The sequence below is a fragment of the Perna viridis genome, chromosome 1, assembly GCF_037379345.1.
Source record: "Perna viridis isolate PV_CMFRI_1.1 ecotype Kerala chromosome 1, ASM3737934v1, whole genome shotgun sequence".
Taxonomy (NCBI): domain Eukaryota; kingdom Metazoa; phylum Mollusca; class Bivalvia; order Mytilida; family Mytilidae; genus Perna; species Perna viridis.
Genome location: NC_142445.1, coordinates 35715972 through 35732861, shown reverse-complemented (window position 1 = coordinate 35732861; position 16890 = coordinate 35715972). Strand labels below are relative to the sequence as shown.

Sequence of the window (16890 nt, the reverse complement as noted above, 5' to 3'; positions counted from 1 at the left end):
AAAATGAGAAAGCATCTATAAACTCTGCTTCAGGATCATAAATCCATGAAATATAAGGTTTCATTTTAAAATTTATCCTAGATGCAATTATGTCAATATCTGGTTCAAAAAAGTGTACACAAATACGAGCAAAGATTTCTAATTTTAAGGACCACTCGCAGAGTCTGAAAAGTTTCTTGACAACAAGTCAGCTATTTCATTATTATCTCCAGGTAAGTATTGAGCAGAAATGAAAATATTTCTGAAGAAGCACCAGTTCCATATATTGGACGCCAAACAATCCATATCAATGGAACACATTCCTCCCATATTGTTGATGTAAGCAACCGCAGCAGTATTGTCAGATCTAATGCCTACATGTATATAGCTTGTATTTGAACTGAAGAAAATTTGTAAGGCAAGAAAAATTGCTTGTAATTCTAAATAATTAATGTGATAAGTAGATTCTAAAGTAGACCATCTCCCTCCAGCAACCTCGCCATCAAAGTGGACTCCCCAACCTAAATTGGAAGCATCCGTTTCTAACCATAAATCAACAGGAGGCATCCGAATAATTTGCCATTCAAATTTTGAACATTTCTTAACCACCGAACAATCTCTTTACGAGACTTGCTGGAAGGAGTCATATAGGCACCAAAATTGTTGTTATTCAAGGATAAATTATGCACCTTATCCCATTCCAAGGCCTTATAATGTAAAGGGGCTAACAAGACTGCATTAAAAGCACAAAAAGCCCTAATAACGAGCAAAATTCTTTAATAAAGACCTGTTTAGAATTAAGAATTTTTCTACACATAGAGAGGATTTTTCAATCTTTTCAGAAGTAAGAAACACTTTAAATAAAACAGTGTCTATAATAACTCCAAAAAAATCAATCCTCTGAGTAGGAACAAGAACAGATTTTTTTCTCATTGACATTAAAGCCTAAAGAATCTATTTCATTGGCTATCAACTCTGTTTCATGCTTGCACTTGATCTTAATTTGGTTCATAATCAAAGAGTCATCAATATAATAACAACATCTTATTCCATTTTGCCTAAAATTAGCATAAATTGGCTTCAGAATTTTTGTAAAAATTCTAGGTGCTGATGCTAAGCCAAAAGGAAGTAAACGTAACTGAAAAAAATTCCCTTTCCAGGAAAAACAAAGATACTTCCTAAAGTCTGGGTCAATTTTCACATGGAAATAAGCATCCTTCAAATCTAACTTGCACATAAAATCATTTTTCTGAACCAAATCCAAGGTGTAACGAAGATTTTCTTGTTTAAAGTGGTGATACACTACAAACTCATTTAAAGATTTCAGTTTTTAGTGGAGTCCGAGTTGCTCATTTACTTTTGTTACTTTGTATGTATGATTTTAGTTACTTTATGTTCTTTGTTGTGTATGTCTGTTTTTTCCATGTCTGGTCTTTGTCCCTGGATTACATTCTTTTGATTACCGCTATAACCTTGGTTCCCTTGATTACTCTTTCAGATTAATGACTGGTCTAAAAGAGCCGTCCTTTTTTAGGACAGCAAAAATATTAGAAATGAAGGAGTTACGAACATCTGAAACCTCTTCGATAGCACCTTTCATAATTAAATTACAAACTTCTTCATCAATAAGTTTAGCCTTATCTTGTGGAAAGGGAATTCTTTTGGAATTTTTAGTTGAAAAGGTTCCTCATAAAATTCAATTTTATAACCTTTAACGGTCACTAGAATCCACTTATCAGAGGTAAAAAATAACCAATAGTCATAATTAAGAGTCCTCACCTTAACAGGTATTCTTGACTTCTGATTTAGTAAGGTTGACGGACAAATGTTCTTCTTTGGGTATTGGTAGGCACCGGAAATCCCATCAGTGGTCTTAACTGACGATTTTGAAAGCGAGGGCGGTAGCCCCCTCTGAGACCTAAAAACCTGTTGCCCTGCCCTCCTCTCCTTGGGGCAGGGCGTCTGTAGTTTAAAACCCCTTGACCATAATGTGGCCCATACCTATTAGCAGTGATTTACATGTTTCTAAGGACACTAGCGGCAGAAGGTTTAACAATAGGATATTTATTAATATCCCCCATTTCTTTTAACTTACTAAGACAATCATCCCCAAACAAGTTGTCTGTTATAGGTACATCACTTGAACAAATCCTACTATAGCAATCATTTTAGTTTGATCTCATCTAAGATCTTCTCATATTAGAAATTAGCAAACAAGCATGGCCTAACAGACTGAAAGCATCTACCAAATCATTTTTCCCTGAAGTAGGGTTAATTGATTCCTTTTTTGTAAATTTATCTGCCATGTATACTATAGGCATCAGCCCAAAAGCTAAATATTTCTGAATTTCTTGCAAGTTAAGGTCTTTACTTCGACAAGGTTGTCCCAAAGGATTCCAAATTTCTTTATTAAGTTTTGGGGCACAGAGATAGGTTGCATTTTCTGGTCTAGCATATTTATTAGGAAGTTCTGTTAAACTATCTTCATTGGACTTCAAAGTTAGGGCAGCATTGATAGCCCTTGCTAGGCCACTACCAATTTTTGGACCAGTCTTCTCTTCATTGTCCAATTGCGGAATATTCCACTCATCCTCATATAGACCTTCATTAAGATTAGAAGGATCTAAGTCACATGGCACAGAAACTGAAGGGTCACCAAGATCATTAGCAGTAGGAAGAACTAAAGAAGGGGACTGGTCAAAAGCTTGATCAAAAGCATTCCTATTGTCCACTCCCATAGGACTAGTTTCTACCTTCTCTTGTTGAAACTGATCATAACCTTCTAAAAAATTAGAATCAAATTCATTGTAGTCATAATCTGGGACCTCCAAAAAAGGCTCATTTTCAAGGGGGGTGGGCTCAACTGAATGAGGCAAAGAAATTACAGGATTAGGCCTACTATTACATGCAGAAGTCACAGTACTGGTTCTGTTAGACAAACTAGAATTACCTATAGACAAGGTTTGAGTGACTGGGGTAAAAACTTGAACACACGAAGGGACAGATCAAGGCACTGGCCTATCAACGGTCTCTGAAGCCTTTAGTAGACCTGACAAAACCTTAATATTCTTAACAAGGTAATTAATACCTAGGTCTTCTCTTAGTTCTTCTAAATTTAAACTTGAAGAAACTTTTTTACCTGCAGTAGCAGACTTTTTAGCTTTCTTAGCAGAGCTAGTACTCTGTATAGTAATTTTACGTTTAGAGGTACCCCCTTTTAGGCTAGAAACCACTAATTTCACCCCCATAGGCTTCTATGCTAATTTCACAATATTCAATGGCTTCTCTGGACTTTACCTTAGCTTTAACCTGCAGAGGACTATATATCAGCATGATTCTACATATGTCAGCTCACAATCCTCAGAATGGCATGTGGGGTTAGCAGACTTGCAGTGCAGTACTGGTCACCGGAAGTGAAGGGTCTATAAATAGCATGGGAAATAATGGAGATTAGGCTTCATATCACAAGAAGCAAAATGCACCTATAAATTGTACAGAAATGTTTTTCCCTTCAGAAACTGTTTAATTTTTTTAAATAAGATGAGAACTTTTTTCACAGCACTATGAGGAACAGGGGTAATTTCAGCGTAGGACTATTTTTGCGTACGTTGCTCATTGGTTGAATTGGTAGTCTGTAACCTAAAGAGTCACTTTTTGTCTTACAAAAAAATAAATAACTATACAGGTATCTTCCTAAACACATACTGAATGCATTTGCAAAGTTTCAGTGAAATGTGACAGGCACTTTTTTAAATATTTGATTTTTAAATATAGGGTAACCAAGTTGCGCAAGCAAAAAAGTGACAATATTCTACCATACTTAAATGCATTAAATATTTGCAAAGAACTTTTTCTGACTTTTCAAATAAAAAAAAATCAATCGCAACTTGTTTTTTAACAATATTAATAAAGAGATAGTTTTAAAAGTAATCATTTTCTGAAAAATTGGTCTATTTTTAAAAATTTATTTCTGACATGCCTCCCCCTTTTTCTTGACCACATGTCAAAAATCCTAAATCTTTAAATTTTCACAAAAGGTGATATCTTTGGCTTTAAATTTGTAAATACAGTGTTTTCACATTAAAACATGACCAGTAAAGGGCACCTAAAGCAAAAAAAGTACTCAATAATGGATTTTCCATGTTGCCATAGGGGAATGCTTATATAGCCTTAACCGCAGTAATGAAAGTGAGTTTTTCCTCATTTCTACCCTAATTTTTGCTCAAATCTACACTAAACTTGATTTCAAGTGCTGATTACCACCATATTTAGGTAAATATAGCCCTCAAAGTTTAATATTTGATATTTTTACTAAATTTTCTACACTTTTTACAAGACAGGACATAAAAATCAGCCAAAAAGACCAATTTTCCATAATTTGGACCTTTAACTTAAAAAAATGCATACTTTGAAGGATTTTTGTAGTGTATTCCTCTCATGGCAAAGTTTACAAGATCTTCAAGTAGTTTAAAGCCATTTCAAGAAACTTTTCATTTTGGAATCGCTTCAGCTTAAGGCTAGAAACCACTAATTCCACTTCCCATAGGCTTCTATGCTAATTTCACAATATTCAATGGCTTCTCTGGACTTTACCTTAACTTTAACCTGCAGAGGACTATATATCAGCATGATTCTACATATGTCAGCTCACAATCCTCAGAATGGCATGTGGGGTTAGCAGACTTGCAGTGCAGTACTGGTCACCGGAAGTGAAGGGTCTATAAATAGCATGGGAAATCCCAGTGTTTTCACAAGATAGGGGTATATATAGAAATCATTATGGAGATTAGGCTTCACATCACAAGAAGCAAAATGCCCCTATAAATTGTACAGAAATGTTTTTCCTTTCAGAAACTGTTTAATATTTTTAGATAAGATGAGAACTTTTTTCACAGCACTATGAGGAACAGGGGTAATTTCTACGTAGGACTATTTTTGCGTACGTTCCAAATGCTCATTGGTTGAATTGGTGGTCTGTAACCTTTATTATTCTACCTTTTTTAGTATTTGCATTAGACAAGGCAGTTTTATCAACTGAACCTCTAGTGTTCAGGACACCTTCATTCACCTCCATAATAAATTCATCTCCAATTTCAGATTGGCAAGACAGAATGTCAGTAATATTAATATAATCCTTAGACATAATTTCACTTTCTAAGATCAAAAACTAGGACAAACCAGACTATGTCTGGAATCTATTAATAGAACAACCGAAAAAGATCGTAACTAGACCATGTCTAGCATTAAAATTACTGATAAAATCTAGACTACGTCCAGACTATTGAAACACTACTATGAAAGTCAACACAAAATATACAAACTCTAGACCATGTCTAGAAATACATTTTAATTTTTTTCAAAACAGTATAAAAACTGCCAATAGAATAAACAAGAAAATACCTTTGAAAAGAAAATCAAAATCCACAAAAATGAAATTCAAAATAAATGCGAACTACGTTTGCGTGGCAGCTTGCCTTGCGTCTCAATTAAATTTTAATGAAGAAAGCATGTGGAGCTCTGGTTTTATAAGTATCTAAGGTCGTGGGCATGGTACATGATTTTGACCTCTTTTAACTGAGAATGATATGGCTTGTCTTGCGACACACCTCAATTACTATGCTATAAGATACCTTTTTTAAGAAGGTGAATTTACGATAATGACAATCAGTATAATGGTTCAGGACAAATATATATCATTACAAAATTTAACAAACTTGAAGGTTATAAGTATAAAATATCAAATCAGAGCTGACAAAAATTATCAAAGTTGTTTATAATTAATGTTTCTTCCAGAGAGTTAAAAGGTTTCACCTTCATCATACTATGTTTGTATTATATTCAATTTCACCAAGACTATCAAGTTTTCACTTGCAACAGAATGAAATCAATCCAAGTGACTTTGATGCTTACAAAAATTGATGTAAAATGCTGAATACAAATGGTACAATGATTTGTAAGAGTAGTGTCCCTTACCCTAGGTCTACCTCCTTAAAAGGAAAACATGAATGTACTGGGCAAGACAATACTGAACAGCAGGTAAACATGATTGGGCTATCAGTAGGCATATAAAATTGAAGTAATTATCTTCTGAGTAAAATATTATAATTCAGCAATCTTCTTATACATTTTTGTTTTGGAACAATAATTTTTGATTGTATGGACTTCTATATATACACACACAGGAAAAAAACATGTATACAAAGAGTTCATCAAATAGACACTACAGTATATCTAATTATAAATGATATAGTGGTCAGCGAGAAAAAATATATTCATTTTATTTGTTTCTCCTAGTGATCAGGTGTCACCTTCTCATGTGCTTTTTTTTCTCTTAAAAAGATATAAATAATTGTCTGAAAGATTTATTTTGATCACATCAGCTAATAACCACAACCATAGTCCAATATGAGAAATACAAATTGAGATATAAAAAAGTAACTTTCTAATTCAGTCTTTCCCAATGAAGTTTCCGGTAAAAAAAAAATCATGTTTACAAAATTTTAGATTTTTGTTTAAAGCAAAAAAATCCTATGTTTTCAGAAAAAAAAAGAAAGTTGTCCTGGGGAAAAAATCTAGGTTATTTAACAAAAATGGATGTTTAAAGTTATGAAAAACCAATCTCCCATTTGCCGGATGACTGTTGTCCTGCAAAGTGGAAGTAGGTCTTCGAGCAGAATATTTATTTTATTTGATAAAAATAAAAAGTAAAACGTAAGACAAACTTTATCATATAAGTACATTACTTAATATTTCCAAGTAATTTTCATTTAGATGATTTTTAAGTTTACAAGACCAAACAAAATTCAGGAATTAATTCGCTGATATCTGATGAATCATGGGTTAGATGTAAGGCAGTAAGATTTGTACCTGGTCATTCACAGACTAAATATAAAGATCTGTTTAAGGGAATATCATCTTTCTAAAAGTATTAGTGATACCATATATCATTTAGAAACTTAAATCAAAAATAGAACACATGTATCTATTTCTGAATGAACAACTGTGAGCTAGCAAACAAAGATGTGTTTCTATTTCTTATTTTTGAACAATAACCCTGTCATAAATAGAAATTATTCTTATTTCTAAAAACAAAACGACAGATATTGCTATATTTCCACAGGCATCTTATTACTATTTCTATAAGGAGACGAATACGTAGGTAATCCCATTGAATGTGACTGACCTATTATATTCGTATCATATTTACTGGTAGTCATAGCAATTGGTAAACATTCACCATTCTATATTTTCCACAATTCAGATTTTCATTTTAGACATTTCAAAGTACTGTATGTGGTTTCTGACTTCATTGTCCAGATTTGTTTTCATTTGTTATTTGTCTTTATGGCAATCTTGTTTGATTTGAGTGGTATGTCTAATGAAAAACAGAGTATATTTAGCCTACAAATGTACATGGTTAATCCTCCAAGAAATTCATGGAGCCAAGATGCTCGATTTATTTTTGGTTTGTTTTAATTCCTGTCAATTGCAATTTGTATTTATCATTTTTGTCTCAGACTTATCTAAATACTGGTACTGTATCTATTACATTTTTTATCATTGTTCTACAATTGGTCTCATTTCTTATATTATTCATGCCATTAGCTGAATAAGTTTGTCAACAGTTAAAAAAATGGACACTCAGTCATTGAAGACACCTACTAAGCATACACAAAGCAAATAACATTAACATTTCCAAAGAGCATTAAATATGGCAAATGATTTCAATCTATACAGAAGTTGAAAACTTAAAAAAAAATTGTTTAAAAAAAAAACCAACAGCAACAAAAAACAAACAGCATTTTTAAGCTTTTACTTGGTATAACACTATGAAAATGTAGCAAAAACAGTCAAGACTTAAGTACATGCCTTTTTGCCTTAAATACCTAAAGCATTTTTATAAATCATTGTAAAGAACCATCCCTTCTTTTAAAAATAAATTATTCAAATAGCAACCATGTGTTACCAACTGTACTAAGCAAAACAAAAAGTAAGCAAAATAGCATTACCTTTAAGCTTTAGTTGTTTACCACTAGACATAATAATCACACCATCAAGTGTTTTCATTAGCATTAAAATACAAGCAACATCTGTGACACAGGGGAAATCATATACTAAAGTTTTACATGTACTGATCCATAATCCAGTTTCCTGATTCATTATACAATGTTTGTTGTTTTCCACACACTTATAAAAGTGACATTATAAAGCTGGCCTGACCTTTCCTGAACTATTATAGTATCCACTTAAATAATTGTTATAAGTTGTAATGAATAAATTGTTGCTTTGAATGAATGATAAAACCCCTATCCAAAATCCATTTTCTTGTTGAAACAATACAATTGCATAGTTCTTCAAGAGCACTGCAAGTGCTGCAGGGGACATTTGTAAAATACCATGAAATTACTTTGTCTACCATTAGCAAATATTTGATAGTGCTTTTAGGTAATGTTGTGTTAGAACCATGTCATAAGCAGACAAAAACTTCAATTGTTTGTCTATGTGACCAGAAAATGAAACCAGAACAAAAACTGAACTTTCTGAACAAAATGATCGCCGAAAAGACAAAGAAAGCAATACAAATGTGAATAAACTATAAAAAAATAAAATATGTGTGTTTCAAGTTTCCTGACCATATTGGATTTCATTGCTGCTAAATCCTAAACCTTTTATAAGAACACAAACTGTAATGTTTTTAGCCTGCATTTTGGTAGTGTAGATGATTGCAAAAATATGGGTCAGGTACAAGTTTACATCTGATTGAATGCCTATTTGCTTTTCCAACTACCAAAAAATGCTTCAGTGAAAATCATCAAAAGAGAAAAAGTAATAGTAGCATCAAAGTAACCATGCACTATTAACCATTATATAAAAAAAATCATTCTATTTTCTTCAATAGCAGAAAAAAAACAAATATCAAAGTTGATCAAAATACCCATTACAACAAAGATTATCTTGCCAAGGACAAAAGCTTAATTTACTACAACATAAAATTGGATTTCCACATGAGAAAACATATCTTCTGATGTTTCTGACAATATCTGACACTTTCATGTTTATATGTTCTTCTGGGAAGAAATGACAGACAACTTTGATTGTGAATAACCTATGTTTAACCTGTTACTAATAATTCAATAATGATTGTTTACATATAGTCAACATGCTGTAAAATACTCCCTACAAGACTAGCAGAGCCTTGATGACTGGAGATCTGCCAGTACATTGTAAAGCACTATCTGAAAGTTTCATATCCAGTCCAGTAATCTACAACAGATGAGGTTTCTATGATTCAGCAATGATATTGGTCTTTAACAAGTGTTTAAATATATATTATTGGTCAATTAATACAAAATATGTTTAGGCAAAACATGATTTTTATCTTTATTGGGCTCTACAATATTGTTAATAAAAACAAGAATGCTACATGTAGCCATATGTCCCCCACCCCTGTAGAAAGAGTTGAATTACAAATGTTTGACACTTGTATAAATAGCAGATTCAAAACTTATGTGCTTTCATAAGTCCATGTGGTGATTCGAGGTTAATGTATCTTAATGATCAAATTAAGTTAGGTTATGAATTCTTCATATAACAAAAAAAAAATCTGCAAAAAAAGATCAAATCAAAATAGCGGTTAAGTATGGTGAACTACATATGGTGACAAACAATCCTACAAAATTTGGTCAAATTCCGTTCAGCCATTTCTGAGGAGTTGCGTCCACAAGCTTTGAACGGATGGCACAACAGACGGACGGCATGACAGACGGACACCAGCATTTCTATGTCCCCGCTCCATGTTGTGGCGGGAGACAAAAATAATAATTGGTTATTGGTCATTGCGTCTATTTGATAAACAACTTATACAAAACCAAACCCAATTTACTTGGCTATATTTGTATTTGTGTTTGACTTGCTATGCAAATCACTGTATTCTATAGTCATATTATGTTCTTAAGGAGTTGTTGCTGTAAAGCATACAAAAAGAAGAACAATGACTGATTGGCTTGCTTTATAGTATGGGTTCTGCCCATCATATACCATATGGTGACCTGTAGAAGTTGAATTGATTGTTGCTTGGTATCTGATGGATGACTCATTGGTAATCCTACCACATCTCCAATTTTTATATTGCTGACAGACACAAAAGTGTGTATCCACGCAGGAACTCAAATGAGCTAAAATTTCAAGCATAAGTACAACATTGGTTTTATACAAATAATTGTCAACCTGACTGACTATGAAATCAATATTAAGAAATAAGTGATTCCCTTCTTTGTCCGCCAGAATTGCAGATGACAGGAGCAATTTCATTCTCTAAAATAACTTGCCAATTGAAAAAAAAAATTTAAGTTTTGCATTGGAGGATTTCTTTGATTTTGGAACTTATAGGCTAAAAACCACTAATTCCACTTCCCATAGGCTTCTATGCTAATTTCACAATATTCAATGGCTTCTCTGGACTTTACCTTAACTTTAACCTGCAGAGGACTATATATCAGCATGATTCTACATATGTCAGCTCACAATCCTCAGAATGGCATGTGGGGTTAGCAGACTTGCAGTGCAGTACTGGTCACCGGAAGTGAAGGGTCTATAAATAGCATGGGAAATCCCAGTGTTTTCACAAGATAGGGGTATATTTAAAAATCATTATGGAGATTAGGCTTCACATCACAAGAAGCAAAATGCACCTATAAAATGTACAGAAATGTTTTTCCTGTCAGAAACTGTTTAAATTTTTTAAATAAGATGAGAACTTTTTTCACAGCACTATGAGGAACAGGGGTAATTTCTGCGTAGGACTATTTTTGCGTACGTTCCAAATGCTCATTGGTTGAATTGGTGGTCTGTAACCTAAATACAATTTCAACCTTGGGCAACCTTAGGCAAATATTGTTTTCTCTAACACTGTGAACTAACTTCAATTAAATCACAATCAATGAATTGTGGACAGAAAGCAAATGTTCTGAATAGTATTCCCAAAACATATCCAAAGGACAGTTCACTTGCATTATCACTTAGCACATCTGTGATTGCATCTGCACATTTCTGTAACATTAAATGCACATTCATGAACTTATCATGTATATAGCAACCAACAAAATCATATCTTAACCTACAGATAAGCTTGTACTCTAATCACATGAAAGAACATTAAATTCAGATAACCTTGCAATTTTTTTTCTAAATCAAATTCCTGTCATTGCAGCATAAATCCATAGACATCTGATTCTCTCTTTGAACTTGGAAGTTTTGGCAAACACAATTTTGTTGCAACTTGATTTTTCTATTCTGTATTCGCTGATCGTAACTAAAGGGTGATGAATTCAATCAGACACCAATCAAGGAAATGGTTAAAAATTGATAGCCAAGGCCATAAAAGTAAAGATCATGGGTACTCTTACAAGATACTTTTTAAGTATAGTTCCATCTAAAATCAATGCAAAAAATGATGACAAATGCATATTTTCTACTAAAAAGTTGCAAAAATTCCCAATGCTTTCAATAGGCTCAGTAAACTTGGTTATGAACAACAAAGTCATTTAAGTTACAGCTTAAGAATAAGATTCTACTATAAAAATTATTAGAAAGTTTCTATTTTGAAACCATTTAGAGGTAACTTTTTTATTTTTACTATAGAGAACTCACAAGAAAATGCAGATGTTGTTTTCAAGGTATGTAGAAACAGTTTTAAAGCTTTAGGTCTTTAACAGCTTTGATTATATCCACAGTATTTTAAAAGAGTTTAAAATTTGATAAATGATGTGTCACCCTCTGCATGATTTTAAGAAAAGGATGTACATGGTTTAATCATTGGGTGCAAAAAGAATAATTACTTATAAGTGACAGACATTTTTTCTATGAAAGATTCACACATATTCAGATGAAAATAAGGTTACAATTATACAATTTTTATTATCAAAGTTAGTGCCAGAAAAATATATTCCAATTCTTTACTTGTATAGTATTAGTAAAGGTTCGAATTTGATTGTCAAAATTAAATTTGACCATCTACTTTCCAAAAAGGAGGTATAGATTCTGACTTACATACCATATACAGTAACAGTAAAATTATATAATGTTGATTGGAAAAAATATGGCAGTATTTTTTTTAATTTAGTATTTGGGAGAAATTCATTTGGCAACTTTCAAGAGTTTTAAGTTACAAAAGAAGCCCCAGGCAAAATCAGAATCATAAATTAAGTACCTTCCAATATGTTGAATAAAAGGGAGCAACCATATAAAAACCCATAAAAATCTGGGAAGAGGATGAAATTTTCTAACTTGGCTTTCTATTTGAGACCATATAGGTCCATTCTTTTTTTTTTTTGTGGCCTACACCTGTGCTACCTTTTATTTCTTGAAAATTCTAATCATGCCTTTTTAATTCAAATTAACCTATCTCCCCAATAAATTCAAATGGTAACATGTAGTTCCCTAATTAACAACACAGAAGTTAAACTGAATTAAGTGTCAGTCTCCGTAAGAATCAGGCAGTAGGTGAAACATGGTATGAAAAAACCCATCATTATGATAGTGTAATTTGACTATTTGCACCATCAGAATCAAGAAAAATAGACAAGATTTTCCATATCATGCTGGACCATTGAGTTACAATTTCATTGAAATGCACTGAATTTAACATTTCAAGGGCAGATAACTCTTGTCAAAAACCTCATTTTTCTAACATTCTACTGAAAAATTTCTGAGTGAAGCCAGTGATACTGTCTTTTAAAATAGAGAAAGTAACCTGAGTAATATTATATTGTCAGAACCGAGGGGTTTTGACAGGCATGTTTCTGATTTTTCCCATTTTGCCTGATTCTTACAATCACTTACACTTAAAGAGTATGGAATACTGAAATATAAAATCTAGATAAAGTTTGACAAATATAAACTCATGACACCTTGTTAGTAAAGGCAAGTTTTCTTCAGTTATTAATTCGTTTTTTAACCTCATAAAACTTACATTTACTTCAAACTAGTAATTGTTTTACACTTGACCAGAATAGGACGCTACAGAATTTCATCCATCCATTTGTAAAAAAAAAAAAAAAGGCAGTACCAATAATATAAGTTGTGATTAAAATTTATTAGACTTTTTTTTAGCTACGAGACCAACATAATACAATATTTGATATCTGAGAAAACCTCCAGAAAAAAAATAACTATTTACTAGACGTGCAATAGTCTAATTAGAAACAGATTAGCCTTCCACACAGGCAATTAACTGCAAAAGTAATTAGTCAACAAAGTAAGAATAGACCAAAAGAAAGAAAACTGAATGATAAAAAAAAGAACGACATTCATCTAGTTATGCCAAGTCTAGTTCAGTTGAGATTCCTTAAAATCAAACTATCATGTAGATCATACATCCTATTTGTTTTTTCATTGTTAAAAAAATTCAGATACTAAATACTTTTTTTAGATATGTACCTGAACAGAGAAAAAGTAACACACAACATGCATAAGAAAAATTTTATTGCATAAAAAAAAATGAATTGCCAATAACTTTTTAGGTTAACTGCTGAACCTTTGTCAGTTATACTACAAAAAACAGACAGAAAATATATGGTTATCTTTTCTAATAGATTGATTGACTAGTTTTACATCCTACAGCAAATATTTCATACATTTTAGAATAAAAACATTTGACCAATCGAACAGTCTTTTCTTGTACTGGACAGAATAGAGGTACTTGTCAGACATGCTGAGCTAAATTTTTATTTTGAGAGCTCACTTCTAGAAGCACCAGTCTACAGGTAGGCATGTTACCTGATTCTGACACATTATTCTGACAAAAACAAACCAGTCATCACTCTATCTCCTATATGTCACATGCTTTTTGAAGAAGTTAGATTGTAGCTCTAGACATCTTATGACTGGAGATAGTACAGATATGTTAAAAGATATATATGACAAATGCTCTTTTTATCTTATGACTGGAGACCGTGTAGATAAATCAAAAGATATGTGTGACAAATTCCATACTTGAGAAAGTAGTAATGTTTTTTTAATTCTGCCTTGAACATGATATAGAGCACTATAGTAACTATCCACATCACTCAGGAACAGAGTTTTTGATAGTTGAATTCAGGGTTTTAGCTAGGATTTTGAGGGCTTTAGTCACTTTTGTGTAGAGCATGAACGACATATTATGGGCAGCAGAATTTCGTAAATTGTCAATAGTATCATAAATTAAAGACATAAACACTAAATATATTCATTTCAAGTTTACAGATACAGGCATAACAATAAATACAATAAATATTACAACAAAATAACTATTATTTTCTATAAGAAAACGTGTGTTACTTAACAAAATAAAATAGTTACTATTAGAAAAATAGTTAAAAATGAATTTTTTTTACATCATGACAAAGCTTTGATGCACTCAGTCTAAAAATAGCTACTATTTGACATAAGCTACTATTATGGTATGATCTGACACTCAACTAATAAGAGAAAATCCTCCTGTCCTTTGCAAAACACCACACCTCAAAAGCCCTCTTCAACCTAAAACTCCTCAAATCAGAAGGATAGAGACAGATCTTTAGAAGAGAACTGATTGGTGAAACCTTGAGCCTGTTCCTAAAGTAGGTCTTGAACAGATAGTACCTTCTCAATCCCCTCTCAGTCACCAGAAGATAACACAGAAACTAGACAGATAGAAAGGATGTTGGCTACATAGGCATAGTCAACTGTAGAATGTTGCACTCTGTAAGTGGTTGCTGTATGATATCTTACTGCTGGGTGGTCATTTTTTAGTGACCTTTGTCCCCTGATCATGAGTAGAATTGAAGACGTTCGTAATCATTGTGATTTCGTTTCAAGAAGAAAAGAGAATCGTAAAATAAATATTTAACGTAGATTAATACTTCCTAACTGTCCGCTATAATGTTTAAAATTAATTGAAATCCATGAGATGACCAGTCACACATCGGAGACATTGTTTTTGTGTGCAATTAAATTTCTAAAAATAGATAGCTATATATATGTTGCGAGGTTCATGAAGATTTTTTTTTATTTAGGAGTAAAATTGGTGGGTATCCATTAAAGATCGTAATCGTTTAACACGACTAATCCTTAAAATAAGGATATATATAAGTTAAATTTTAAAACGTACTTAAAAGCAGAAATGTCTCAAGTCAACTCGAGGCTTTTTTCGACCGCCTGAAGTTGAGTGAGAACCCTGGGATTATCTTTTGTGGTCCTAATGATCAAACAATTGATAAACTGTTGTTATTTTAAAGAATTATTATTGATGCACATATCAGGGATGCCAGGTTATCAACATTAAAATGTATTTCACACCTGGTTGACCAGGTAATTACCAAGCTTGGGGTCATAAACTTGTCAGAGTAATCAAGGAAACCAAGGTTATAGCGGTAATCAAAAGAATGTAATCCAGGGACAAAGACCAGACATGGAAAACAGACATACACAACAAAGAACACGAAGTAACTAAAATCATACATACAAAGTAACAAAAGTAAATGAGCAACTCGGACTCCACCAAAAACTAGGAGCATGGACCAGGTGCACCGGTAGGGTAAGCGTCCTCTGCTTTTCTAGAAACACCCACTGAGTTGCTCATAAAAAGTCAAGTCCGGGGTAAACAAACGAGGGAAGGAAAACTATGACTCTTTGAATAAATCAGTTTTCATGGTGCTGATGGATACACCATAACGATCCACGAGTTCATGATAAGGACCATAACTTTTCTATAGTGATGACTTCAATCTTGTAGCAACATAACCCTGTTCAAGAAGCCTATTTGTTAGAGCTCTAGCGCGATACAAAAAGTCTGCGTAGTTTCGGCAAGCTCTGGCATAACGTACGAGTTGTGATATGAACACTCCATACGCAGGAGCTGAAGGGATGTTGCCACAGATGAAAAGAAAGTTGACAATTCTGAATGAAAAGTCATCACGTTAGTCGTAAAGTTTGGTCAATAGTTTTCATTTACCATCGATTTCTAAGTGGTCAAGATATGAGGCCAACTTCACAGTGTCTGTAGTATCCTTTATCTCAAGTTCTTTTGGGTAGATGCGATGTATCAAATCTCCGAAATTAGGATTGTTTAAAGATAATACGTCATCTATATAGCGGAAACTACATAGATGACATAAGGCTGGGTGACGATTGACAGTTCTAACAACATTTTTATATAAGGTGACGAAAATTTATCTGAAATACTTTTTGAATGGAATTTTTTTATACACTTTTCAAATTATAAGTGACAAAAACGATCTTAAACATTTTTATCATTTATGAAATCCTTTCGTAAATGGCGAAAATGACGAACGCTAGCCAAATCACTGCTTAGGAAATAAACTAAGCAATAGATCTGAACCACAGTCGCACAATTACTTAAATTTCTAGAGCAAAAAATGCTAATTATGGTAATTCTATAGTAAGACATATACAGGGATTCAAAACGTCAATACAATACAATATCATATATACAACAATTCCATTCTACCCTTAAACATATGGTAAACAATACAAAAACAGATTTGACATAATCACTATAATGTGTCTATCATTATACCATAATCATTATCCATTACTAACAAGAATACTTCATTAAAGTTGATTAATTCCAATTAGTGGTGGCTGCTGAAGCCATTTATCATGTGTCCTAACACCATTTCTTATAGGGTGGTTGCAGGAATGAACAATTATATAACAATATGCGTATAATTATAAGTGAAAATACAGATCCTTTTTCACAGATATACACTTTGTTAGCCATTAGTGTTAATGTGTAATTGAATGTTAATGTAGTTTATTGTAGGTACAATGAAACATCATCCAGCCAGGCTTCATTCCCAAAAACAAAGGTGAACTTAAAAAACCTGACATGGGAGTTAGGTCAGTTTTCGAATATCTAAAACGATTCTAGCT

The 16890-nt window shown here is 32.7% G+C and overlaps 1 protein-coding gene across 6 annotated transcripts in view; it reads right to left on the bottom strand.

Annotated features, from left to right (window-relative positions):
* Positions 1-16890, bottom strand: part of LOC148628543 (trafficking protein particle complex subunit 13-like) — an 83243-nt gene that overhangs the window by 32211 nt on the left and 34142 nt on the right. Inside the window, exon 1 of one of the 6 annotated variants that reach the window (XM_088589608.1) lies at positions 7989-8151. The exons of 4 other annotated variants lie outside the window; for them this stretch is intronic. In XM_088589608.1, the coding sequence (XP_088445734.1) occupies positions 7989-8139 (151 nt within the window). In that variant the 5' untranslated portion in view covers positions 8140-8151. Of the gene's footprint in view, positions 1-7988; positions 8152-16890 lie in introns of those variants that run through there. One more of the 6 variants, XM_088589618.1, reaches the window with a different exon arrangement.